The 26,849-nt window shown below is 51.7% G+C and overlaps 10 protein-coding genes across 10 annotated transcripts; 2 read left to right on the forward strand and 8 right to left on the reverse strand.

Moving 5' to 3' along the window:
- Positions 1-764: 764 nt before the first annotated feature.
- Positions 765-3,584, reverse strand: BO82DRAFT_356609 (putative 5'-nucleotidase). Its single transcript, XM_025635775.1, has 4 exons — positions 3,116-3,584; positions 2,828-3,038; positions 2,490-2,683; positions 765-2,411 (listed from the first exon to the last, which is right to left on the reverse strand). The coding sequence occupies exons 1-4, from the start codon at positions 3,217-3,219 to the stop codon at positions 929-931; spliced, it is 1,992 nt and encodes a 663-aa protein (XP_025489436.1). The 5' UTR covers positions 3,220-3,584; the 3' UTR covers positions 765-928.
- Positions 3,585-4,064: 480 nt separating this feature from the next.
- BO82DRAFT_356610 (putative C6 transcription factor) lies at positions 4,065-6,798 on the reverse strand. Its single transcript, XM_025635776.1, has 4 exons — positions 5,691-6,798; positions 5,214-5,631; positions 4,878-5,157; positions 4,065-4,823 (listed from the first exon to the last, which is right to left on the reverse strand). The coding sequence occupies exons 1-4, from the start codon at positions 6,673-6,675 to the stop codon at positions 4,434-4,436; spliced, it is 2,073 nt and encodes a 690-aa protein (XP_025489437.1). The 5' UTR covers positions 6,676-6,798; the 3' UTR covers positions 4,065-4,433.
- A 1,781-nt stretch (positions 6,799-8,579) lies between these two features.
- Positions 8,580-9,188, forward strand: BO82DRAFT_356611 (uncharacterized protein). Its single transcript, XM_025635777.1, has 3 exons — positions 8,580-8,616; positions 8,664-8,895; positions 8,958-9,188. The coding sequence occupies exons 1-3, from the start codon at positions 8,609-8,611 to the stop codon at positions 9,132-9,134; spliced, it is 417 nt and encodes a 138-aa protein (XP_025489438.1). The 5' UTR covers positions 8,580-8,608; the 3' UTR covers positions 9,135-9,188.
- Positions 9,189-9,205: 17 nt separating this feature from the next.
- On the reverse strand, positions 9,206-11,101 carry BO82DRAFT_356612 (uncharacterized protein). Its single transcript, XM_025635778.1, has one exon. It carries the CDS (start codon positions 10,612-10,614, stop codon positions 9,256-9,258), a length of 1,359 nt encoding a protein of 452 aa, XP_025489439.1. The 5' UTR covers positions 10,615-11,101; the 3' UTR covers positions 9,206-9,255.
- Positions 11,102-11,555: 454 nt separating this feature from the next.
- BO82DRAFT_356614 (uncharacterized protein) lies at positions 11,556-14,185 on the reverse strand. The gene is made up of 2 exons (XM_025635779.1): positions 13,715-14,185; positions 11,556-13,648 (listed from the first exon to the last, which is right to left on the reverse strand). Exons 1-2 carry the CDS (start codon positions 13,747-13,749, stop codon positions 11,770-11,772), a joined length of 1,914 nt encoding a protein of 637 aa, XP_025489440.1. The 5' UTR covers positions 13,750-14,185; the 3' UTR covers positions 11,556-11,769.
- A 402-nt stretch (positions 14,186-14,587) lies between these two features.
- BO82DRAFT_434324 (uncharacterized protein) lies at positions 14,588-16,309 on the reverse strand. Its single transcript, XM_025640937.1, has one exon. It carries the CDS (start codon positions 16,183-16,185, stop codon positions 15,058-15,060), a length of 1,128 nt encoding a protein of 375 aa, XP_025489441.1. The 5' UTR covers positions 16,186-16,309; the 3' UTR covers positions 14,588-15,057.
- A 1,157-nt stretch (positions 16,310-17,466) lies between these two features.
- Positions 17,467-17,914, reverse strand: BO82DRAFT_404482 (uncharacterized protein; the record flags this gene model as incomplete). Its single annotated transcript, XM_025639437.1, has 2 exons — positions 17,467-17,625; positions 17,681-17,914. 2 exons carry the CDS (start codon positions 17,912-17,914, stop codon positions 17,467-17,469), a joined length of 393 nt encoding a protein of 130 aa, XP_025489442.1.
- Positions 17,915-19,457: 1,543 nt separating this feature from the next.
- Positions 19,458-21,204, forward strand: BO82DRAFT_340828 (MFS transporter; the record flags this gene model as incomplete). The annotated part of the gene is made up of 2 exons (XM_025633527.1): positions 19,458-20,767; positions 20,823-21,204. 2 exons carry the CDS (start codon positions 19,458-19,460, stop codon positions 21,112-21,114), a joined length of 1,602 nt encoding a protein of 533 aa, XP_025489443.1. The 3' UTR covers positions 21,115-21,204.
- A 244-nt stretch (positions 21,205-21,448) lies between these two features.
- BO82DRAFT_356616 (cupin domain-containing protein) lies at positions 21,449-22,510 on the reverse strand. Its single transcript, XM_025635780.1, has 2 exons — positions 21,973-22,510; positions 21,449-21,911 (listed from the first exon to the last, which is right to left on the reverse strand). Exons 1-2 carry the CDS (start codon positions 22,126-22,128, stop codon positions 21,594-21,596), a joined length of 474 nt encoding a protein of 157 aa, XP_025489444.1. The 5' UTR covers positions 22,129-22,510; the 3' UTR covers positions 21,449-21,593.
- Positions 22,511-23,023: 513 nt separating this feature from the next.
- BO82DRAFT_394030 (uncharacterized protein) lies at positions 23,024-23,627 on the reverse strand. Its single transcript, XM_025638708.1, has 2 exons — positions 23,206-23,627; positions 23,024-23,126 (listed from the first exon to the last, which is right to left on the reverse strand). Exon 1 carries the CDS (start codon positions 23,579-23,581, stop codon positions 23,231-23,233), a length of 351 nt encoding a protein of 116 aa, XP_025489445.1. The 5' UTR covers positions 23,582-23,627; the 3' UTR covers positions 23,024-23,126; positions 23,206-23,230.
- Positions 23,628-26,849: the final 3,222 nt, after the last annotated feature.

Genomic DNA, 26,849 nt, shown 5'->3' on the forward strand with positions numbered 1-26,849 from the left:
CTGGATCATGGGGAATCGAAAGACTAGCTAGGGAATTGAGCACCAAAGATCTTTATGTAACGGTTAAATGTCGCCATGATCCAGATTATCCAGGTTGCCTTGGGGTGTAGAAGAAGAATGTAGAATCAGGATCAAGAAACAGGATATAGAAGAATGAAAGACTGGCTACAGGAGGCTTGATGTATCACCAGAATGTATCACCAGTATGTAGATACAGGCAGGACATGAATACAGAAGTAGATGAAGCTAGGAAGGAAGATAATTGAGAAGAGGGAAGTGGGAAAGAAACTGAGAAGGAGGAAGATTTTATGATAGACCAAGCTGGCTGGCCAAATGGTAGTTAATTCCCACGAACCTAAGAGTGTGAATATGCCTATTGAATTCTACATTCACAAACTGGGAGTATTCATCGTTTGTGGAAGATGCTGAAGTGTATTCACTCACAAGAAGATCATATTGACTGAATTCCATGGCAGGGTCTGTTCATCTTTGGTAATTGTCTGCACTATGTATCATGTGCCTCATTCACCCTTAGATTGAACGATGTTCTATGCTACCTAACAATTAGGTTCTCAAGACAAATGGGATCATCAGGGGAGGGACGGACCTAATCAGATGGATGCGCATGACAAGATCTAGATCGCCGGAATTTATCCGAGGTCTCGCATAATATTCGCCACCGTAAATCCGTTGCGCGATGCCATCCGCCGGATTGCATAATAGTAAGATTTCCACTCTACGTGTATAGACAGACATGATTGATGATTCATAAACTATTATTTATGAGTCTATTATGATTATGACACACCTGAAACCACTATGCCAACGCTGTATATCATGACTCATATCAAACCCGAAATGCTCTCAAATGCTTGTACCTTAGACAAATCAATATTCAATCCAATAATCCACACCCACCAACAAGAACTCAAACTCCTTCAATAACAATCCTCCCTTCTAATCGCGGAGAAATCCCCGGCGTCCAGTTCGGGGTGAACCCGCCCAGCTCTTCGGAATCGTTGATCGGAGATGGCTGCAACCCGGCCTTGCGCATCCAGAGCCGAGTCACCTTGCGGGCAAGCCGCAGACGGCGTTCCTCCTCCGTAGCCGACTTAGCCGGGTGAGTGACATAATTGGTGATCGGCTGTGGCGACGTCAAAACCTCTGGGTCGGTGTCGGAATCCGAGTCCAGCGACGCCTGGTCAGATCTCTCTGACTCGGATGAGTCGCTGGGGGAATAGCGTCCGTAGTAGTATTTCTGCTTCGTGCGATTTAAGGTAGGCCGCTGGACGTGGTAGGGCACTTTCTCCGAGGCCGGTGAAGTCTGGGTCGAAGGGGCCTTCAGCCATTCGTCTCTGTGCAGGTTCTTGTGCACTGTGTCCCAGTGGCGCGTTAGGCTCTGGCTCCATCGCTGCCACTTCCCTAGGACTTTCAGACTAAGGAAGTACTGGCGGAGCAGGGTGCTGATGAGGATGCCGCTTTCCTCGTCAACCACCTCTTCCACTTCGCCACCCTCCGACTGCACGAGCAGTGACGCAAAGCCATCTTTACCACGGCCCATATAGCCGCGGGTGGCAAGCAGGTAGCTTTGGCTAAAGTCAATGGGCTGCCCACCGATCTTGGCCCAGTTGATCCGCGAGCCGGGCGGCGAAGATGGATTGTAGCTGAATGAGATGTTCGACACCTGCGGGAACCGCCCCTCCAACGCGGGAAGCTGACTGACTCCATTCTCCAAGGCATCAAAAAGCGCTTGGCCCTTGATGCGGAGGAGAACAACAGGGTCCTCGAAGGGGAAGCAGTTGAGAATATCCTTCACCTTCAACACTCCTGGCTGGTAGATCTGATCGCCGCGAATCGTCCCACCAGCCATCATCGCGCAGTCGGCGCCATGGTAGAACCGCATGAGATCGCATGCGAAATTTCCGAGATTCGACTCCCGTTGACGCACGGTCGAAAACCGGCCGTCCAGCGGCCGCGTAGTGTATCCGATGGGCTTCTCCAGCTTAGCCTTCAAACTCGACGTCAACCGACCGACCATGGCACTGGCAGACGGATCCTCCGGGATGGATCGAACCAAGTCTCTGCGCACGATGTCGAAGTCCCATCCCGCGCCGTCCGCCCTGCGCCAGGCTTCCAGATAGCTCAACTGCTTGAAGTCGGTACCCGACCGGAGAATATGCACTCCGTTGACCACAGCATGCGCATAGAAGTGGTCGTGACCTCCCAAGATGATATCCACCAGCCCCGGTGTCAGATTCTCGGCCAACTTGTAATCATTCGGTTCGCGTTGATGGGTGACAGCGACGACGATATCGGCCCCTTGCTCGCGCAGCCGGGGCGCAAGCTCCAGCGCCGTCTTCGACGCCGATTTGTAAATGAGATCCGGCGGGAGGGCGTTGATCGTTCCCAACCTAAATCAGTGAAACATGCAACATGTCAGCAAATATGACCTCTCAAGTAGCGGTGTATGTGCGCGGATGCCAACGTACCATTCCCTCTCCCCCAGTCCAATCACCCCGACCTTCAGCCCATTCGATGCGGTCAGCATCACGGTCTTTTCACAGTCAGCGATAGGGACATCCTCCCCCAGCGCTGGATCGATAACATTGGCTAATAACCAGGGAAACTGGCATTGTGTGCGTAGATGGCGAAATTGCGTTACTCCAAAGTCGAGATCGTGGTTCTAAATACGGCAGGTGAGCTGTCAGCTTATCTCGTATCCCACACCACACCCAATGGCCTGACCGAGCTCTCGTATTCCACCACCAGCCAAGCTTGCCAGCCCATCTTCCAACAGCCCCCGAAACAACATGGAAAGGAAACGTACCCCAACACAAGCCACATCCGTCCCAATCTTATTCAGAAACGGCACCATATGCTTGCCTTTCGTGACCGAACTCTCTAGACTCGGGTTGTAGGCATCGCCGGAGAAGAAGGTAAGCACGCCGGGTTGGCCGGCAAAGGCGGGATCGGAACGATAGTAGTTAACGACAGACTGGAAGCGGGGGACGCCTCCTACGGGCTCGGCGGAACCTGGTCTATGGCGACAGTCGGATGGTTAGCAACATGATCTCTGTGGTAAGGTCTCTACCCCCAATATGCAATGCGAACTTACTCTACGTGGTAGACATCATTGTAGTGAATCAATCGGAGATCCGGCGGGCCTGTTCGGCCACTAGTATGGATGACGGAGAACCCGTCGTTTGCGACAGCTGACATGCCTTGATTGGGGGTATGTGTATGTACAAACAGAGGTAGAGACAGACAAGAGAGGAGATTTCACAAGTCCAGACACTAAGGGAAGAGGAAGAGTAAGAGAAAGGGAGATGAGATAAAGGGATGGACAAGAGGGAGGCTATGTGTACAAGTACGCCGTACAAGGACAAAGACAAGGAATGGGCCCAGTGACGCAGTTACGCTGGGTCTGGCACCGCGCCAGGCATCAAGGCAGCCATGCAGGCACCCGGAAAATGCGGAGGTCGCCGGCCAATCACTCCACCACGATTGGGCACACCGGATCGACGCCGCGGTGGCGGAAAAGACAGCGGAGTCATTCTCAGGGCCCTCTGAATGCTGGATCCCCAGGATCCGAGGATCCGGTTGTCCTCACAGCCTGCAATTGAGTCATCACACAAATAAATGTCTGGCGCAGAGTTGACAGCATCCAAACAGAGTCGTAGTATCCGCCACATTCTGCTACCACTCCCATGTGACGGGTGATGATCTCGGGGTTCTGTCGGTAAACACCGCCCCACATTCCCTCCCATCCTTGGAGTGATCACATGCCCGCGTCTGCTTATCAGCCCGTCAATAGCCCGATAACTTATCGCCTATCGATCATCCGCACTAGTGCTTCTAAAGATAGCGGATACGCAAGGGCGTCTGGTCTCAATAATGAGCGTTTCCCTCATACACGAGTTGTGACGGAGTTCCGGAGTATCTGTCCTCAACAAACAACAGAGTCATCGGCCAGAATGAGCCCTGTCAGATCCTACGTCGGGTTGCAGCTCAATAAGAACTCTTAATTGGAACCATCCCGCTCCAGCTGATGCAATGTACTGCATGCGCTGACGTGTATTCCGCCGATTGCAATGTAACGCTATATGGCATTAATAACCATTGTTGCCCAAGTACAATTCTAACAACCTTCACATCGCAGACGAAACTTGCAGGAAGCAAAAGAATTCGACAGAACTGAAAATAAAGAACAGGTGGCAACACGAAATACAACATTATGGAACAAGCAAAGTGCACTTCGTCTTCCACTCATCACAAGAAAACCTGCTCACTTTTTGCTCGTCCTCAGTCACACAGAGGGGGTATATGGTCATAACATGGTAGGTTGGGGGTGATAGACACATCTGCATCTGCATCTGCCCACAGTCATCGGCTTATATCATCAATCATTTCCATATCATGAGGCTATGTCGGGCTCAAGCCCAGGAGGCCGTGGATCCAGCTGTGTCCGGGTAGAGATTCTCAATCCACCGGTACAAATCCGTGCCGTCGTCAAGGGTGACAGTCTCGCCGTTGAGCCAATTGGTTGCCAGAACATCGGCGGGCAGGGTGGCAGGCATCGGGGATGCGTTGACCGTCAGGACCCGATCCAGAATGTTGGAGATGACCTTCCGTGCACGCTGGCAGACATCGTACATGCCATCGTGCGGGCGGACGACATATTGGAGATGGGAGGCGAAAACAGTGAGTTTCTGGATAACCTCCGATCGGCGGAACGGGGCGGCTTGGACCTGAGCCTGGGCTTCGGACTGACGGAGGAGCTCGATAGCTAAGACCCCGGCTGCAGGGAGACCAAATGACGATGCCTGCAAGCTGTTAGCGCAGATTCATAGCAGAGAAAAGACATTGGCGATCCTCACATTCCATCCGACATTATAGGTGCCAGCCCTAGACCCAATTTCCTTCCCAATGAGCTCGAGAATGGTGCTCAGTATGTTCTGTGACACACCGATCAAGCCCTCCCCACCGCTCTGAGTCCGCTTCAACAAAACCCGGTAAAGGAGGAAGTCATTGTAGAGAAAGTTCAAATACAGGGGCAGAAGTACACTGCTCGAACCATTCGGGTCGGGAGAGCCAGGCCGCCAGCGAAGGAAGCTGGGTAGCTCGTTCCAAGTTTTGTGCGATTGCTGAGACACCTCCCTAAGCGGGCAACGTAAGCGATATGTCTTCAGTAGAGGCCGGGACAATGCACTTACTGAACCTTGCGAGATAAATCGTCAATACGACGACTGAGCGACAGTTCCAGAATCTGCTCCCTCGTCGAGCCAATGAGCAGCGCAATCCGAAGCCACGCGGACTTCCCCACGACTCCCTGGGTATTCCATCCCGTCTTGTCCAGCTTGCTGATGGCGGTCTCGCGGATCTTCGGCTCGGCCAGAATCTCATCGTAGCTCAGGTCGAGCGGGAACTGGACGTCATAGTAGCGCCAGCTGATCTGGGGAGGTCTGCCCAAGGAGGTGGCCAGCTGTTTGTCGATGCTGTATGCGCCCGCGACCAGACGTTTGCGAAGCTCGACCACGAAGAAGGGGGTCCTCGTGTCCTTCTCTGATTGATTGGAACCGAGGGTGAAAGCCACGGTCGCAAGCTCGGCCAGCTTTCTCCACGCTCGAGGATCTGCCAGTCGTTAGCCTGCGTCTCGATTCCCCGCACCAAGAGAAAGCCATCCAACCTACCGTTTTCACCATAAACCAAGGTCAAGAGATGAAGGTGCTGGAACAGCAACCAGCCAAGCGAATCATCCACCGCGCCAAAAGTATCACAGAACTGCAGACAGGCATCACTCGCCGAGACCGCCTGGGCCGCCAACAACTTCTGATCACGGGGGACGTTACGTTCGCGCTCGCGGATGGACCGCCAATCGCGCTCCAGCATGGCGCCCTGCCCGACGATCGAGTACACCAGCCCAATGCCCTCCCACCGGGAGGAGATCCGGCGGATGTAGTCCTCCGGGGTCGTGGCCGCATGCACGGTCAGGGGCTTGGCGCTGTCGTCGAAGATCTTCTGCGTCCACCGCAGCATCGTCGAATGGCGATCCTTGACGTAGCTGGGGTCGGACGTCAAGGCCTCCAGGATATCTTCCAGGGCCTCGAACATCCCCGTGATGAGCCGGTGACCCAGGATGCACCCTTCGGGCCACACGTCCAGCGAGGTCTCCGCCAAGCGCTCGTACAGGGGCAGGTTCTCGAACAGCAAGGTCAGCAGTCGGGCGCCCATCTGGACCTGCCTCGGATCCGGCGTGGTGGGCTCGGCCCGGCCCGCGGAGGCAGCATCGAGGTACATGGACCCCCGAAACTGGTCTTCCATCTCACTGAACATGGCCGAGTTATTGTTGTTGTTGTTGGTGTTGCTGTGGGCGGTCGTGGCAGTGGTGGGGAGACCCAGGGCGGCTAGTTTCTCGTCACCGTTGGGGGTGGACCGGCCACCCTGGGTGAAGGAGTCCGGGCGGCCCTGCGAGCGCGGAGACGCGGTCGGCGATGGAGCATTATCCGAGTACCAGGTGCGTGTGGCGGGAGGGGCGGGATACACACAGTTCTCGGCCTTGCCTCGACGGATGCAATTCTGGCAGGCGGGGATGACATTGTCGCAGCGCATCTTGGACTTGCGGCATGGTTCACATGGAGGTGGTGGCTGGCCATTGCGGCGCGGAGCAGCAGACATGCTTGAAGGTTGCTGCACTCACTGCAGGAGATATAGGAAGAGGAAGAGAGAAACTGTAACAATGCCAGGTGATGGATAGAGGGAGGAAGGAAAGGGAATTTAATTGTATTGAGAATGGGGGCTGGAGCATACAAGTAGTGACAAGAGCTCAAGAGATCGAGGCCCGCCTTGGTGGGCGGCGTATTTAAATTCATGCTCTTAGCTTGCCTGCCCGCGCGGACCAAAATAGTAAAATCCAGTGGCTGGAGGAATCGAGGACAGGGAAGCTGTCTCCGCACTTACGTACCTGGCCGACACCTCAGGCAACCACGCCCACAGCCCGATCAAGTCCACATCTGGCCCTTGCACGAGCTTATGGTCAGAGCTTCCTCGACCTCAACTGAAGCTGTATTGCATTCTTTTGACAGTTGACAGCCATAGCAATAATGACGGGAGGATAATTGACAGGCACGGCACCCGCCATCCACCTTCCCAGCCTCTTGAGAAGTCGCCCTGATAAGCTGCCTGCCTGATAACTACCCGATAACTAAGACACAGGGCAACAAGCAAACAGGGGTCTGGAATGTTTCAAATGCATTCTACGACAAGGAAACTAGCTCTTTGCACTCGGGTCTTTTTGCACTCTCATCTCAAAATGACATGAAGCGACGAAAGTCCAGCCGTCGGGACACACAGCACTACGACACCCAAGGAAGAGGATATACTATAGCAACACAGATAGTCAATGATCCAGAGACAAGAGAACCATTTCCAACGACTAGCTGAAGAATCGAATCTTCCAGGTCGCGACCAATCTTAGATCATTGACTCATTGACTCATTACAAGCGAGCGACCCTTCCGAAATCCCTAGCAGCAATACCAGACACGGTGTTCTCGCCATAACCTGGCTGCTACCGAAATTGACAACCTCACTGGGTGGGTTCGACATTTCGAGATGCAAGGGACGATCGAGCAGCCAGTGATCTTCCGTGAGCTCATCGCCGCAGAGTCCGCGGCAGGGGTTGAAATGACAAGACACTGCGCTTGAAAGGAGCAACTCTATCCAGAAATCTCTTCATACGAGGTCCGAAGGCGAATACCCGACTCCATATCTCCCCGACGGGCAGTATCAACAGCACAAATAGCGAGATTTCAATTTACACGATCGGGTGGAGGCTGTTGAACTAACTTTGTGTCACTAAATTGTGCAAGAGTCTCAGAAAGGGCGATAGAAATAGGCAGTCTGCATCGATGCGGTGACGTCAAAGAACAAGAATGCTGTCCTGCATGATCACGGATCCAGAGGAGAACATTTCAGACTTCGACCTAAATGGTCGCCCTCAAGCGCAGATCTGCTTTCAATGACATTCTAGCTATAGTCTAAAGTAAATAGAATCGGTTGTTGGTATCTTGAGAGAATGGGACAAAGTGAATACGCTGTATCCAGAAACTTACATCATTGCAGTCCCAAGAGAGCGAGGTACTATGCCGCGTAGCAAAACAAAACAATTGGTTATCCGGACTTGGATGCTGGTAGGGTCATTCCACGTGCGACATGTGAGAAGAGGTAAGAAGAATAGACTTAAGCAACGAACGATCATCGTAGACTATATCATGACTTCGCATAAAACTACCTAGTAGGTAAACAGTCGCCTCTGCCCACCCGAGTAACCCCGACTTCTGCAAGCACGCTAATCGAGAACACACACATACCGCGGATCCCTCCCACATCCCCCTCCTCACGCATCGAATGACAACATATCTCATAGAAGGAAAATGCCAGAAATCAACCAAGAAACACACCTCCGCGTTGGGCTCGGGTATATTTAGAGCCCAAAAGCGATGCAAAGGCCCACACGAAACCGATAAAACCAACCCATCGCCCCAATATAGCATCTACCCGTATACTCTCTACTTCATACTTGCGAGAGACTATCCTTACGACGAAGCGCCATGGAACGGTACGCATCCCAAACCCACATCCTACAACATGAACTAACAACCATAGCACCATTCCCCAGGACCCAACAGAAGAATACCTCGCCCTCACCCAAACACTGGGCCAACTCGACCGCGCCGAGCTTGAAACAATCTACGACAGACTCAACCCGGTAACCCCGGAATTCTTGGATGGAGAATGGAGCATCCACCTTCTCGACACGGGACATCCGGCCCAGGCCATCGCGGAGGACGGGCTGCCTCTCGTCCGGACACTCTTCTCTTTAGAGGAGACTGAGAAGGTGAGACCTAGCCGTTCAATATATGGATTCGCGGGCAGTGCTGATACGCAGTGAGGGAAAAGGTCCGTGAAATCAGGTTCCACGGGATCGGCGCCTGCGCTGTCATTCCCGACGGCAAAGACAGGGTAGATCGGTTTCGGTATGTGAATGAGAGTACCGTGGCGGCGACAAATGAGTATAAGCCCTATTATCGGGACTCTGGGGTTTTGCATTTCTATCTGACGCGTGTGGATGGGTGATCGATAGGTGACTGGTATGATTACAAACCGTGTTGATCTTGATCTAAGGACATGTTGATTAAGCGATTTTTGTACTGTATTATCTAAAAATGGTTTTGCTAGATAAATGGGAGTAGATGATTTACGCAACCCTCTTGAATGATGCCCTCTCGTCATAATCCCACCGCTCCGGGATAGCTTTGATCAAAACGACTTGGCGCGAACTGAGGCCTACCTCTCTCCCCAGCTTCAGCGCCAGACGTCGGACATCGAGGCGACTCGGCATGCTTGCGGGGATACACACGCGGGGGTGGGTGGCCAGCGTATACAAGGCCCTTGGGAACTGGGCGGCCTTTGCGACAGCCACCAGGAGCGGAAAGGAATCCCGAGCGGGGCTGTTGACCTGACGCCACAGGCGCATGGCGTCGACGTCGTGCATGAAGTCTATCTCGTACTCGGGACGGTCCAAAAGACCCGCGATCAATCTCGTCTGGCCATTGGCGATGGCGATGGTCAGCGCGTTCTGCCCGTCGTTGGCAATGGGCCATGCCGTTGATGGGAACCGGAGCAGGGATTGCGCTAGACGCCACCAGTGAGCTTGCACGGCTTGGTGAATGACGGTGCGCCCCTCGCCGTCGGTGATATCCATCAACCGGGGCGCAGCCTCAAGAATGCCCCGGAGGACCTCGTCGCTGACTTTGTCTTCGGGCAGGGCTGGGTGGTGGAGGATAGTGCTCAGCGGGTTCAGACTTACACTCTGGCTCTCCCAGCGCAGACTGAAGAGATCGACTCCGTTGTGGACCGCCTGGTGGATGAGGCCTACACGACCAGTCCATAAAATGATATCCCATGGCCCCTTCTGGGTGAAAGTCGCCCCGCGAGTGAGCAGTGTTTCCACCATCGCCACGGCGGCCTTGATCTCCGCTGGGTCACCTGCTGAGTCAGGTCCACGGAAGGGGGATTTGATATAGTCTAACGGCTTCAAGTGAGCATTTTCGCCTCCGTAACTAGGGTCCGCGCGATGCTTCAGAAGAACATTCACCACGTCCTTTCTTCCCCGAAGAACCGCCCGTGACAGGATTGACAATCCACTTAGGGTCACGGCATTGGCAAGCTTGTTAGCATAGTCATCTACCTCATTTTCACTTACCGCGCCGCGCTCAACTGTCCAGGCAGGACTTTCCACAGAGTGCAGATCGAAGACCGTGTGTTGGGCGGTTTCATCAGCGGCGGCCGCCGCGTGATTGTCGTATACCTCCTGTGGAGTCAAGATCTGGTCCTGACAAGCAGCACAGCGCTTGTGATTCCCGGCGTCGTAGACACCGTGACGAGATTCAGAAAACGCAATCAGGTCGTTCTTGTTCAGGAAATCTGCTACCACTTCCCAGAGGCCAGTTTGCAGAGGGATTTTCCGGCCTGCACCGGTCGTCCATTGCGAAACACCCTCTGGGAAACTTGAGTGAGTACTCAATCCACACTCTTGCGCCAAAGAATCCGACATCTTGTATGTAAGAAATATGCGAATCCGCACAAGAGAGGTTCGTTTCCCTATCGTGACGAACGCGATCAAGCAAGTGGATTGGCATCATGATGCCTCCTTATATTCTCTCCGTCTGCGAAATCTGATCCCGTAGTAAAACAAGCATGAGAACAACATTCTCCGTCTCCTTGTGTCCTGCCCTTGTGAAGACAGTTATCACCAAGCTTCATTCACCATAATACAGTGAAAGAGCATTCGAACAAAGACCTTGTCCTTAAAATTGGAGTTCGTTCATTGATAACAACCGGAAGGAACCCACAGCGGAAGCTAAGCCCAAATCAGCCCTGCCAAACCAAACCCCACTCACTGACGGACACTCGCCAAAGAAATTTCTTGCATCGCATCATCAAACTCCGTAAATCGGCCGGGCCACCAGAAGAGGCCTGGCGGGTGAACCATCGCCCCCCAAGAAAATCTTCTCAGCGGGAGGTTTATTGATGATTACAGCATACGGAGTAAAGTTCTAGACAATACGAAGAGATCCATCCCGGGTTGGCAGATTTTTTCCGCAGCAACTAGAGACAGTAAGATGATTAATCATGTCTCCGAGGATGTGCGTGCGGGGCGGGAAGGATGGGAATCTCTCCGACCTCTTACAAATCTTCGATAAATAGTAGCCTTTTTGCAGTCAAGGCTGGGTGAGCTGCCGAAGGATGGATCGAACGAGTAATATGTTCTTGGCTTGCATGAAACCCCGCGATCATTGTTGTCTTTGCTTGATGGTGGGTGTGTACTACGTGTCAATCCTCCTGTCGATTGCGCTGGTCGAGAGCAGGGATGGGCAGGGGCCCGCGGCCACCTATTTCCATTTAGTCGCCCAGGCGGTGCAACCAGATGTCAAGCTTGTAAAAACAGGCCATCCTACGATTCGAAAATTGCAGTAGGATTTCAAGAATGAAGTGGAAAATATGTCTGTTTTGATTGATTTGGGTATATTGTGTTTTTTCAAAACCATTAGTTAGTACATACATGCCATGTTAGCCGAGACTCTGAGGTACATGGCTGGGCCTAGTAAATCCCGTAGATCCCCTCCTCGGTAGTTCGTAAATTCATTACTGACGTCCACGGACGATGCACACAACGCCAAGAAACTAATGTGCAGGATCACATGCTAAATCACAGCCTTCGTCGTTCCGTCACGGTCCAACGCCGTTTGGTGCCCGCTTCTCGATCCTTTGGCAGGGGTTCGCTACCCCACAGACCACGCTGCGACATGGTTCGCTGCGGCATTTGACTGGTCCAGGTTTGTCCGGTGGCGGCCGGCTTATCCACAGCGTGACCGATTTCATTCGTAGACGATGTAGGAGCTGGCGTGGTCCAATCGCCAAAGTTGGGCACAATGTCATCTGCTGGCTCAGTTGAGGCAGAGACGGACCCCCAGAGCCCCGTTGAACCACTGGGGGTTACAGCGGTCGAGGGCCGTGCTGCTTTCCACGACTGGGACCCCATGCCAGATATGGAGGAGGGGCCGATGATGAACATCCCCTGCGACATCGACTTTCGCGGGGCAGTACGCTGGCGATAGGTTGGGATGCCTGGTGATGCGAGGTTGACCGGTGACGAAACACCGGGGTTGCTAACTCCAGTCCGTAAATGCTCGGTCGAAGCTACCTTTTTCAAGCGATAACTTTGCAAATTGGACGGCTCTTCGAAAGACTGCTCGGATCCTAGGGACCCAACAGACACAGTTGATGCGGTCCCAGTGGACTCGTGCAGGTCAGGGTAGCGTACTGCCAGGGTGAGAGACGCCGTGCCAATATCGACCAGTGCTGGCTCCCCGGATATTGCCCCAATGAGTGCATTGCAGCCAGCTCCATGTGTAATAACAACCAGAATGGTTTCGGTTTCGTCGTCAGTATCGTCGAGGTGATTGACGTCGCCGGTTCCGTTCAACATCTGCGAATGGCGCTGACTTTGGCGGGTAGAACCTGTGAAATCATGTTCGTCGTACCAGCTAACCATGCGCTCCATCCCATTGCGAAATCTTGCATGCATTGAGCTCCATTCCTCCCCGTATTCGCCTCCATTCCCCCAATTTTGGTCACCACGCATGCTGTCCCATTGGTAGTCGACATTGACGCAGGCATCACGGGCATGCGTCACATATCCAGCAGGTATTGGATTGGAGGGAGAAATGGCATAGCTTGGAGTCGGAGGCACATATGCGCTGTCGGGGATGGGCGATAAATTGGTGTTGATTTTGTTCAGTAGTCTCTTGCTACGAGGGGCGTCACCAGCGCCCAAAGCGTCACAGCTACCCGCACGAGTTCTGTGCCCCGGCACCGACTGTGTTGTCGATGTAGACTCAGCCTCATTAGGCGCGTTGAGGTCGGGAGCAGGAGACACTGGAGTTGAAACGCTTCCCCAACCACCCGGGAAGAAGCCAACCGATGGTCGGGACGTTGTGTCTGCCACCGGGACAAAATGTTGCTCACGTCTTAACAGCTCAATCTTGGCGGCGGCAACCAACCGGTCGGAGGATGGAGGAGGCAAGATTTGTTCGAAATAGTCAGGACTGAGCCATTCTCCGAGAAAAGCGTCAACACGCAAAAGGCATCGCGTGTTGTCCATGCTAGACCTGGGGCTCGAGCTCGGAGGAGTGTCCAAAGTCAAGTTCTTTAGGGATCCGGGAGTTGCATTGTGAATCTGGCCTGCAAGCGAGCCATACGGCTGGTAGTCGTCCGGTTCAGGGGAATTTTGGCAAATTCCTGAGCTGACTGCGATAGCTGTCTGGAGGCAACGAAGGAATGGAGAGGTATGGATGATGACTCGGCGCTTGCGCGGTGGAGTCTTCACGCGGTCGAGGAATTGTTTCCGTGCAGCATCGCTGTGTGTCGAAACGTCTATCTCATCGTCCAGGGACTGTAGAAGATCGACAATTCTAGCACCAAGAGCGCGGGACTGTAGCCAGCCGCCGTAGGAGAGGGGAGGATCGTAAGGAGTGGGAGATGTCAAATGCCAATTCTTGTCGGCAGCGTCCAGGCGAGCGCCATGTCTATTGAGTAAGTGGGTATAAGTAAATGATCTAATACCTGCAAGAACGAGGAGCGTGAGGCCCTACCTAGCAATAATGATGGCGGCGGGGGGTTTCCCCATGACGGCAGTATAAGGCACCCGTCGGGAGAAGCAAAACAAAAAGTGATTGTCGAAGACAACACCAAGTTGGACAAGAGAAAGAAGGAGGGAGTTTTCAAGGAGGCAAAAATGATCAATGTAAAATTGAGCGAGTTCGAATTTGGTAAATCAGTGACTCGCAGGTCACAGCTGGAAAGGGGTGTTGGTTGTCGCCTTATTGCAGGTTGTCTAGTCGCTCCGGCGGGGTAGACAGCAACACCTCCACAGCCACGATCACAGCGCGTTTAGAGGGCGATCCGAGATGTTAAGGTCGCTAACAAAGAACTAGGAAAGAGACACAACATGGTGAGGGAGAGAGATCAGTTGAGACAAAGGGGGATGTTCCCGGTCACATTCTTCCTGATTGCGATCGGTCGGATGAAGAGTCTTCCCGGTGAGGAGGTGAATTCACGTTTCTTTTTTTTTTTTTTTTCTCTCACTCTTTGCTCACCTGCAGTGACTCTCGCAATTTGTTTGCTGCTTCGTCACCGGGGCATGTGATTGTGATTAGCTAAGGTGCTGAGATCATGTGGAGCAAGCCACCGGATCCACTGCCTTCCGATGCCGATATTCGGCAGTATCCTGAATACAAAGTACACCATAGAACGCGAGAATGGGAGCGGGACTTTGCGGAGAGCGCTTGAATCTGTATGTAGTCACACCACCTGGAAGACAAGTTTGCCTTTTTTCTTCTTCTTCTTTCCTTCTCACAGGGTCACAGGATTGATTGATGAGCCTGTTTGGGCAATAGAGAAAAGATTCTGCCATATCACATGATCTTCGGTTGACCGCCTATTGTTCCGTGTGGGTTTTGGCACCAGAACACGGAATAAAATGCCATTCGTGGTCTTTTTCCTCAAGCAGTAGCAGAGCTCCGAAGGATCTTTTAGGTTGTTCTTGGTTCCTACTAGGTAGTCTCTGCCGGTGATCATCAACTGACTATCAATTACATCGCATCAATAGTACAATGCTCGTTATTGAACTTGAAAGAAACCGCAATCTCAGAAAAGGAACGTAATTTATTCCGAAGCTCAGCCGCATCAGAATCTGGCATCCACACGAATGTGTAAAGCTGCAAGTGGGTACTTGATACAGCCTCAGCATATATCCACACTTCATGTTGCGAAGGTTGTTTACCTACATCATGTGCCGCCAACAATCAACCCAACACATACACTAGTGAACGGGAAAGAAGATCAGCAATGATATGATACAGAATGGATTGATTATCTGCGCCAGAGTCAATAGCCGCCAGCGCCAAGAAACTAGAAACAGGGGGTATAACGAACACTACTCAGAATAAACAGAACTATCTGCACGCGGCGCAGCAAGCGCAAGCGCAAGAGCCTCAGGAGCCTCACCGCGCCAAGAAGCGTCTTGGGGCCTAGAAGCCTCAGGAGGCCGAGGCGGCGCAAGCATCAACTTATACACACAACGATGCTCGGTGCCGAGTTTCTGCAGCTCCAGCTCCGGGCGGGTGAAGCTTTGGCTCCGAACCGTCTGCCACGGAGGCCGGGGCTGCCGCTGGTGGACCTGGAGCGGCTTCCCCCAGCAACACCACAGCAGCTTCCCGTCCCCCTTGGGCAGATGCATCAGGTCCTTCAGGGTCGAGTGCATGAACCGCAGATTCTGCGTGCCGCAGTCGTTGTCCGTGATCCGGTCGTGGTCGTAGTAGACCAGTCGCTTATAGTACTCCCGGTAGGGCTCGTCGATCATCTCCATCCGCCAGAGGGGGAACGCGTTGTCGCTGTCGACGGCGAGCGACGGGTCCCGCTGGCGCGCCCCTTCCTCGTACCGTCGGAGGAACAGGAGGTAGTCGATCCAGAACTTGAGCGACCAGTGGCCCGCGGAGTCGCGGCAGGCCAGCATGATGAAGGCCTCGATGTACTTGGGGAAAGTCAGCACCGTGACGGGCAGTTTGTCGGCCAGGGGCAGGTAGCTGCGCAACCCGGGCTTGGGAAGCCCCCGCGCCTCATAGTGCGGGTCCCGTGGGGTCACAAACCCGATCGGCGGGCTGGGAAACATCCACAGCAGAGTCGATTGCTTGTACAGGTCGACCGAGGTGGAGATGGGGTAGCCGCGGCGGAATTCCTCCACCGTCGGGTACTTGGCCGAATGGAAGTGGTAGTCGGCCAGAGGGCGCAGGAACTGCTTGCTCCGCGTGGCGCACTCCCTCTTGAGCCGGCATTTCGGCAGGTCGAGCTTTTGCTTGAGTAGCCAGACGGCTCGTCCGAAGTATTCGTCCGGGATCACCCAGCTGCTCGAATTGTAGTCCGGGCTGCTCGACGTGACGCTGGGCGCCAGGAAGTAGACATAGGGGATGCTGTTCTTGATGAAGAGCTGGGCGACCTGGCACTGCTGCCGCTCCGTCAAACCCTCACGCGGCTTCAAGGGTTGAATCTGGCTTGTCAGGGGCATGTTGGTGGTAGGGGCTCGTATCGCTATCGCGAGATTTCTGGCTTAGATGGGATGATGGCAGCAAGGATAGTATAATAGACCATGGGACAATGAATGGTTTTTATACGTCATCGCCGCATCGGAGCAATAAAGACGCTTTTCAATACAATTTGAGTCAATGTTGTGTCTGTCCTGAGTCTTTATAAGGAAATCAGTATCAAAGACATGATCAATGTAGTTGCATTGCTATACCGGAGAGCTACATTAATGGCTTTCATTGTCTCCCTGATTGCAAGTTTTGAATCTACACCTGATTTCTTGACCCAGTTATCAAAAATGCTTGTAAGGGTCCGCAGCAATAGCGCAAAGAACATTCTAGGTCCCGAAAACCAGGGGTCATTGTAGCATGGTAATTATTACCCTACTAACAGAAGGCTGGTGCTTCTAACCACCCGCTGCCATAGAGACCACTGGAAGCAGACTGTATAGCAATGGGAGACCTGTGTGTAAACGTGGCGATCACATATGATATGAAATTACCTTAATCGGTATCACAGTGCCGGCCTAAATCATCTGTTCTAACCCCTATGTCGAGTATATCTGTTATAGGGTTGATGCCCTTAGTATAGAGCTCCGCCTCAGGGATTTGTAGATAGCTAAGACATTGCATGCTATCAAACAGACTAGTATGAGCTTAACATAATGACAGGAGTTTGATATTGAAAGAAAAAAAAGAACTGCAAGATATAGGAGTCATTGATACTATTCCTACTGCGTTACAAACATATAGATATTCTTCCAGGCTAGGTAATTACAAAAGCGTTTGAATCACTTATAACAAATCCAGTAAGTATTATCCCATTCATTTGCAATTTCTTAGATACTATAACTCAACCACATAGCTAACTAAGTATTATAGTACTATATAGCTTAGATTATCTAAATCAAGAAAAAGAGCATACTCGTTAGTTCAGTAGTCTATACAATAGTAATCTGGCATATTAATCATACCATATAGATGTAGAAGAGAATACCTGTAGGACATCTACTTTTTAGCTCCTGACAACAGATAACACACACCTTACACTACCGATGGTAACGAAGTCTTGTTCACGGATAATGCTAATGTTGGTCTAGTCGTAGTTAGATTTTGCTTTCTTTCCAGCGCCGTGGCAAGATAGAGAGGGTAGCCACCTTGAGTAGATCTGGATTCAGTCGAACAATTAGCTTCATTCAAGAGTTGAAAGCTTCCCTTGCACTGATCATCCCTTGTCATCCCCGGCTTTCGAGCAATACCAGCAGTCACGACCACAACATCGCGCCCGTAAGCGCCTTGTTGAGGCCAGAGTCCTCGGCAAGATACCCGTCAACATTGGCCCTGGTGTCAATGTGCATCAGATCAGTGGCAATGCCAGGGACAAGAACCAGATCATAGAGTGAGGCCTCGCTGAATAGGTCACTCTTTGTGCAGCGAAGTCAGCATGATTCGTATGTGTTCACAACAAGTAGTACTCACAATTTTGCATAAAAGGCTAAGAGGAGTTCCTATCTGGCCGGCGGCTCCGATGAGTGCAATCTCATGATGACTCTTGGGTACTGAAAAGCCAAAGATGAAGTAGGAAGGTTGGATTCTGGTATATGCACAAAAGAATCTTAAGCTCCAAGCCACACAGGAGACTTGCAGCATGGGAATCTGCACCCCGGATCTTGGTGGGAAAGCCGAGACCGTGGAGGTGGCGGGGGCAGCCATTGCCCAGATCCGGAAGATTGCTAGCAATGCTTAGATCTTTCCGGATCCATTTGATTAGACCCAGGTAATAGATCCCACGATCACCAAAAGAAAAATAAAATACCTCTTGTTGTTACCAGGAGGTACCTAGTGAGTACCTTTGTGTGCGATGTTTTAGTGGTTTACTGCAGTGGGGGTAGCACAGATTACTTGACAATCCACATTTGTATCTTATTCTCAGCTCATGCCCTATGTTGAAAGCAAACCGTGCAAATGATTGGAGATGATGATAGAAGCCTCCAACTCTTCCCAGCGATGCAACGAACAAGGATGACCCCGGCGTCTAACGTTAGGACTGCTGTCTGTCTACAAGCGATCCACTCTGGATTCATCTAGATGTGAAGCCATCAAGCTATGCAATTAAGGTATCTAGATATCTCAGAAACACTAGAGCTAGGCCTACACTCGGAGTATAAACACTGGCCCAGCCTTCACTCCGTCATGTAGGTACTGCTACAATGAGTCTCAAATTTATCGCTTACCCAATGTCCTTCTCAACATGCTTGGTCTGATAATGAGCAGAGTATTTACCAGCACGACCAAAGCTTCTAAAGCCATCTTTATCTTGCAGAGAGCTCGGAAAATGAATATTACCAACATTCAAATCAGGATATGTTTTTTGGCTTCGAAAAGGAGGTATAGTTTCTAACGATACATGGGCTCTGGATAAATCTAGTAAGAGACGGAAATATAGCTCTTGGGGCAATTCGTCGATCTGAGCAAGGGGCCTATTGATGCGTTGGCGATATGGTAAGCCATAAGCAGCGCGTTGAGTAGATAGAAGGTACTGCAGCCACATGATTTAACCATGGACAATCACCGATGAAATCTTCCCTGAACATTCCATTGCATTCCAGAAGATGCACGCTTCTATGGCAAGTGTAAAATAGATAATCAACATAGACAAGGCTTAGCGCCGCGCTTAACATCAGAAATCAGGTTCTTATGAAACATGGTGGCTGACGCAATCGAATCTATCGAGATCAATCTGAGCTGGGCAGCCGGCGTGCAGAGCAAAGACTCTGTATTGATTAGCAGAGCTAGGCCCTAGAAAGCTTGCAGTAAGAATACTAATAATAGTTAAGGGATATCGGTCTCGAGCAATCAAGCAGTAGATGTCTTTGTGCGCCAAGGTTTTGCTGCAGTCCCTAAATCTTCGTACATCGCAATGATATCGATTCGGGCTGTCGGTGGCGCATTGCAATCCGTCGGGCCCGGAGTGTTTTCCGACGGGACAAGCCTGAAGTATGGGTCCGCCAGGCCCGACTAGCTATTCTGGGACATTTCCTCAGCCTTGAATAGCGAATTGGATTACAGTATACCTCTACTGTGGCGACTGAGTGGGTTTAGATAGATATTATCAACAGCGTGGGCTACAACATTTCGCAATACTTAAGATAGAGGACTCTCCCAAGCTCGGGCCCGGAGCAGTTGGCTGTCCTCCAGATTCGGTGTCTTGTTGAATCGGCTGCATCTTCATGAGGCCTAAAAGCGTTTCAGAGAAATGACCGTCGAGACAGAATACTCCGATCGTCAGTTCCAAGTCGAATCCACCCCAACCGATTCCGAGTCTACCTTTTCCCGCAACGAACTGCACGATAAACCAATTGAAAATGAGGCCGACGAGCATGACCCTGAGGCACTCACTCGACTCGAGACTGCCCAGTCAATACTCAAACCACCGTCGGTGCTTTGGAAAGAGATTTTGTTCATTGCGGTAGTATGTATGGCTCAATTCATGACGCAAGCTGGGCTATGTATGTCTATCGCGCCGGCGCATATCATCGGGGACAGCTTCGGAACCACCAGCGCAGGAGAGCTGAGCTGGTTTGCCGCAGCCTATAGTCTGACGGTCGGCACTTTCATTCTGGTCGCCGGTCGGCTTGGAGATGTGTATGGTCATCGTCGCATGTTCATCATCGGCTTCGCGTGGTTCGGACTGTGGTCACTTCTCGCTGGGTTCAGTGTATGGTCCAACAAAGTGTTCTTCGACTGCTGCCGGGCCCTTCAGGGCATCGGCCCAGCTTTGCTGCTCCCGAATGCGATTGCAATCCTCGGCCGCGCATACCCCCCGGGCCTGCGCAAAGAAATGATTTTCAGCTGTTTCGGTGCCACTGCCCCTGGCGGGTTCATCATCGGCGGTGTGTTCTCGTCGATATTCGCGCAGCTCGTGTGGTGGCCTTGGGCGTATTGGGTTATGGGAATCGTTTGCTTCGTGCTATCGGTGCTAGGCCTGCTGGTCATACCGCAAACTCATCGGCCGCAGTTCAAGGATGACCTATCGACATGGGCTCGCTTAGACGTCGTCGGAGCGACAACTGGTATTCCAGCACTAGTACTGATCAACTTCGCCTGGAACCAAGCAGCTCTGGTTGGCTGGCCCACGGTGTATACGTACGTCCTTCTCATCGTCGGCTTTTTCCTTTTCGGCATCTTCGTCTTCGTCGAAGGCTCGGCTTCGTGTCCGCTGATCCCCCGGTCGGTTTTGACAGGGGATCTAGCATGGGTGCTCGGATGCATTGCTGCTGGCTGGTCCAGCTTTGGTATCGTCATCTATTATTTCTATCAGTTCATGGAGGTGATCAAAGGAGACTCGCCGCTACTGGCGACGGCGAAGTGGTCTGCTGCCGCACCGTCGGGGGCAGTCGCCGCCCTTGTCACCGGCTTCCTTCTCGGCCGACTGCCGCCAAGTGTGATCATGTTCTGCGCCATGTGCTTCTTCACCGTTGGTCAGGGCCTTGTTGCGACGATACCATTGAATCAAACATACTGGGCCCAAGCCTTCGTTGCTAGCTTGATTACTTCATGGGGAATGTGAGTATATACCTAGTTTCTACATCAGTGGTAGCATGTGGCTAATCTGTTGCAGGGACATGTCATTCCCATCTGGCACCCTGATCCTGAGCAATTCGATGCAACACCACCACCAAGGGCTCGCAGCCTCCTTGGTCACCACAACAGTGAACTATTCGATCTCGCTTGGACTGGGATTCGCTGGTACAGTGGAGTCGAACGTCAACAATGGGGGAGAAGATGCACTCCAGGGGTACCACGGTGCGCTGTATCTAGGAATCGGACTTGCTGGTCTAGGGGTGGTAATCTCGGTTTTCTTTATGCTTGTCAGTTGGAGGCGATATAGAAAGGAAAAGCTGTCGTCGTGATGTTGATTCGAGTTGATATTGATAGAGTGATAGACTATTTTAGCACTAATTTCATGTACTCCGCCAGCGACAATTGAATTTAACTACGTGCGAGAGTGATTCGGACCTGAGGCATTACCATTCAATCGTTTCCTCCCTCTATTCTTAGCCAGAACAAACCCTCTGATGGACCGAGACAAGCCCTGTTCTCCTGAACAGAGACTGGCAACCCCAATAGTCGATGTTGTACGAGCACTACCTACATGAGCCTGTGGTGAGGAGAGGCTTGACAAAGTCAATTAGAAATGATTAAATGGTGACCTTGGGGCGGTCTAATCACCTGTATCATCTTGCGCCGAAAGCTAAAGTGGGGAGGTTTATGGATAACATGGTTGGATCATCAGAAGAACGTCGCAATTGACTGCAGTGTTGCTGTTTCAATGAATCATCTGTGCTTTATGGAATACTAGATTGGACATGATTTCCGTTGCCAATTCCAGCTATTGTGGCACCTTGACCAATCCAATCCTCTCGTTCTCGCTCTTACTCCGCTGACTCCACTCTGGCGCTTCATCCTCACCCGCCTCCTCTTGGGCGTCGCCTTCCTCCTTAGTCTGGTGCACCGTGCGAGGATCGTGCTCCGCGGGAGCATAGATAGTCACCAACTCGAGGGGCGTATTGCCCGCATTCAGGAACTGGTGCTGCGTTCCCGCCGGCACAATCACCACATCCCCCTGCTTCACCTCTTGCTCCTTGCCAGCGACAATCGCCTTACCCGTCCCGTGTGTGAAAATCAAAGTCTGGTCAACTGTATGCACCTACACCCGAAATATCTGTGTTAGCTCGCGTCCCACAAAACACCTGTTGAATAGAGAATACCTCATCCCCAATCTCCCCATTAACCGGCACCTCCATGGCCACAAACTGCGAGTACAAGCCCGTGTGGAGAACCTTGCGGAACACCCCGAACTTCCGGCTCGGCGACATGACGCCGGGGAAATAGACCATCTCGTTTTTGGGGGGTTGACTCGTCATGTTCCCGGCGGTGTATTTGTTGAGATTTGATGTTGTGCTGTGGTTTCGTTTGGGGGATGTTGCTGCAGGTAGAGGGAGCCGGATGATCCGGGAGGTAGTGAGGGTGAGTGTTTTTGGGGTTGATATGTTGAGGAGGGTTCTTGTTGCAGATGGGATTTGTCTTGTCAACTTAAAAGATGGAGAGGGGATGCGAGGCATTTTATTTTTTTTTGGGCGAGGATTGATTGAGCTGGCTAAGTTAGGTGGCATTGACTAATGGCGTGAAAGGGGTTATAAATCTGGATGGTCTGGGTTTCTGGATCTGGGGGTGGTGACGTAATGGGGATGTATGCCATCATCGATGGTTTAGGAGTATCTATAGTGTGTGGGTTCTTTGTTGAGGGGCGCTAATGTGGGGAATTTTGTGATTGAAGTGGTGATGAGAGGGGGGGAGTAAGCTACTTCCAGTAGGTGGTCTGGACTTGATTAGTTATTCAATACGGTTGGTGTGTAATTGGTTTGGTCGTGACTCTTGAAGATCGGTTGATCGCGGAATTGGGGGTTCTAGAACGTCGCGATTAAGTCATGCGCCGTGGTATGATGTCTAACCTTGGGAAACAAGGGTCGGTAGGGCTGACCGCCTTACGTGCGGGGGAGGGATCTCCAACCCGTGCGGGGAATTTGCTCGGTAGCTCACCCAGGCAGGAGGATCATAAGGTATAAGGTCCTCGGGCTCCAGCAAAGGCCAGACAGATCTATGCTTCAATATAGTTCACGGTGATAAATTCTTAAGCTACTGTATCAAGCATATATTCTAAAGTGTAAAAAGCCTTGAGTTGCAACCATGTTTATAGGCAGGGGAATGATGTTAGAAATATTCTTTTTCTATCACGATGGCGAGACAGGCAATATGGCCGTCCAAGATATAGATACTATGAACAGACAGCAGCAGAAAGACTTTCCAACGCTACATATACAGCACATATAGCGAAGCCAAAGACGCATCAACGTCCCGGTATCTACCCCCCCCCCCCATCGTCAGCCATCTGCCCCGTAAAGGAAAGCGTAAACCACACGCGCCCCTCAGAAGAAACTCACCACATCCAATTCTCCCGACATAGGCCTAAGCCGCAGTGACCTTGTACGAGTACATGACGACCTTTGAGTTCCACTCCTTGAACACCTCGCACTTGTGAGGACTGATCTGCTGGCCGGACCACGCCGCCGTCCCCTTGCAGTTCTCTTTGGGGTAGATCGTGATGTGGTAGTCCTTGGTGTTGAAGTTGCCATTGATCGAGCGGATCCCATACCCCTCTTTCTTGTCGAAGTTGAAGCACCCCGTCTTGGGCGAGTTCTCGATGTGCGTCAGCAGCGAGCCGCTGCAGTTGTCGCTGTGCCAGGCCTTGATGCCCCAGGCTGAGAGGGCGGGGGTGCTCAGGCTGAGGACGAGGGGGAGGTAGGCGAGGAGTTGCATTCTGAGGGTTGTGGGTGGGTTTGAGGGTGGAAAGGTTGGAGTTTGTTGGGTTGGGAGCTGAGCGGGTGGTGGGAGTGAGAGGGTCGAAGGGTGGTTTATATAGGTTTAGCTCTTGGGGTGATTGGTCGGATTGAGGTTCGAAGACTAGGATATTTGGAATGTAGTATCCTGGTGAAGGGTAAGTGGAGCTGGAGGTGATAACTGAGATCCTTCGGTGCTGGGCGTTTCTTGGTTTAGTCGTCATGGGTGGTGAGATGGTTCTGGGCGCCATGATGGAAGAAGTGAGGGTTTTGAGGAGCTTGTGTACTCGATGTTGAGTTGCCTATTGCCATTGCTCTCAAGGTACAAATTGGTGATGCACCGAGTAGAGTCGACATGGTATGTATCTATGCCGCGAAAAGATGTGGATGAAGTTCAAAAGGCTACGGGTAGAGCTCAGGACGGTAGCTGCCATCCTCGGCTACCCCGCGAGACCAGCTCGGAATCTTACTCTGACATCCAAGGTGGAGCGACATAATGTGCATTCGCGATGTAGTATTGCATATTTGGAATTCTCTGAGACATGAGACCCTTGTAGTAGTATAGATGTTAAGACAGCGTCCCACTCTGTAGTGTGATTAGAGTCGGTCTGCTACTTAGTCTAGACTAGACTCGGATGAAATTATCAAAGCTTCAGATCTCCGGTCAGCCTAAACGAGACCCTTCTGTGCTAGACCTTTTCAGGTAGGAGTCTCGAAGCGAATGAGTACCTTTGCGTTCGGTCAGTTCGTAGATGAGCACGGCGCCTAACTAGGGCATTATACGTGGAATGGCATATGACCCTGCTCTGAAACACGGTTCTCAATATGTCCCTAACTGAGGACTGTATCACCTATAATGGCGCAACGGAGACGTCAGACTGTGCCCTCCGTGCGTTAAGTAGTCTGACCGAGCTATTCATATAGGATCTGTGACAAAAGAGGCAGGCTGAACATGCAGCCTCGGCAGCTCTGGGCTATGTCATCTTCCTACAACAGTATAAATATGCCGCGGTCAGTTCCTTCGATATCCTCGGACTGGAGAAATCGACCACGAGACGTGCCGGATGAGTGCTGAAAGCAGGCCAGATCACTGGCCAACGCATATGGTCGGGTGTATTTCCCATCCTGTCAAAGTCGCAAACTTGTAGCAACCGCCAAGTAAGTCAATCCACTACTAGATGCATGTTTCTCGTTCAGACATGAACATCATACCCTTTAGTGATAAATCTCTGCTTGGCGGAAGCACTAACACACGCTAGTAACTCCGCTCCGAGCAAGTCTGGATCATCTTATTATCTTGTGATTCTGTTGAGCTGTGAGTGAAGAGAGATATAGACTTCTTGTGTACCTAGTAGGCTCACTTAACTTCAGATCTGTGATATGCTTTCAAGATGGAATAACGTGAGCAAGCACTTTGCAGTGATTGTCACTACGGAGCAAGTACGGAGTACAGGGACAATAGTTTATTTTTCGGCCCGCGGCTGGAGACCCACTCGATTTAAGCATGAATGCCAAGCTAAGATTGGCCCCACACTATATACATGTGAGGGGCATTTTTCTACATCAGGTAAAGGCGGAGATAATTTGTCGAGTAGAGCGTAAGACAAACGGCATATCCTGTGCCGATAGGTCCTGGTCGAATTGTCTTACTTCCTCTAACTCGACGTGGTGGCAGTATTTGACTGTGCTAGCCTTGCTGCCTCAGGCCTGCACAGTGTGGGCCCCACCGCCCGTCGCTTTCTGCCAAAGTGGGCCTTGCAACCGCCTTCCCAATAGAGTCAGGAACGCGGTACTTACAACAAAAACGAGTATAACTGTCAATAACCCAGACCCTGTGGCGCAATCGGGAACGCTTGCGGGTTTGATCAGGAAACGGCGCAGTGGTCTGGGTTCGATCCCCCTGGGGATCGGCCCATTTCGTAGCTGCAAACCTCCTCAGGATAACTGGAAGGGGGGGTTTCGTAGCCTGTCCGCGGTGCGGCGCCTTGCGCCACACCCGACAGGTGAGCTTTTTAATCTTTTTGTTTGGTGCTTGATCTCCTTTAGCCAATTTTCGTGCTTTCTGGGATGATATTGGACTCTGTCTCGAGTGCTGTGATGCTGAAGTTGTCGCTTTGAGGTGTTGAGATTCCTGGCGACAGCCGACGGCGGGCTCTTGATTTCCACGCTTCTTTCTCTTCTTGTGATGTCTTAGATCTGATGAATATGTTCCAGCTTCTTCTCCGTATTGGTACTCTTCCTTTGAAGATTTTAAACATACCTCCCCTCTCTTGAGGACTGATAGCGAGGAGTACGCCGCCTCTTGTTCCTCTCTGAGGTGCGGTGTTTCCGCTTGGGCAGAGAGTGACTTCCCCGCGCTTCGAACACTCCCTGATCTTTCAAGCATCACTTGTTCTCTTGCAGTCGATCTTCTTACACATTGAGAGGAACAGCAATTGTCGTTCTTTTTGTTCGTAGAACAGTCTGCATCATATATCCCAGTGACTACGCTAAGATCGCTTCTCTATACGCCCCCTCAACAGAAATATTTTCATAAAGACAAGATTTGGAAGGTAGTTGAATGTCTACTCGGTCACTGATGTTCATATTCAGGCATTAGAGCGAGAGTTTTGGCCCGTGTCCCATTGTTTCGTCTATTGTGGACACTTTCATCCAATCGACCAGCAGGCCCAGGTACAATAACCTGTTTGTCGCCTCCTCCGACCGCAAACTGACGGAGTCGATCCTGTTATATAGATACTGTTATAGTCTGCGCTGCTATGTGTCCTCAAGCGCTCGATGCTCCATTTCAATAACCGCTCCGAGTGAAGACCTCGACCTCACATCGAACCGATCGTCAAGAATAGCTTCCTGCTCCACATTCCGATCGATTAGACCCGCATAGTCTTCAGTCAGAGCGGCTTCGAGAACCACGAGCGCATTCCATGGGTGGGCTACATATTGGCATCGCAGAGGACGTATCTTGAAGTAGGGTTTCCGGCACGCTAGTTCTTTGGAGCTGGAGGCAGCTTTGCGGGGCGTGATTTGTCTTCTCCACCTGAGCGGCATCACGGTTTCAAACACCTCGCGTCGCGATGAGACCAGGAAGACTCGTCAATCAGCAGCTACAATCAAGTCGTCCGGGCTGCCAGATCGGCCTGGGCATTTGAGAGCAATAACTTGCAGCGAGCTTCGGAGTCCTGTTGAGCCTGATGCTCCAAGGAGACTTGCCTGCTTGGCTCTGCGCAAGGTCAGGCACACCTGTCGAT

This window comes from Aspergillus uvarum (assembly GCF_003184745.1).
Source record: "Aspergillus uvarum CBS 121591 unplaced genomic scaffold BO82scaffold_48, whole genome shotgun sequence".
Classification (NCBI taxonomy): domain Eukaryota; kingdom Fungi; phylum Ascomycota; class Eurotiomycetes; order Eurotiales; family Aspergillaceae; genus Aspergillus; species Aspergillus uvarum.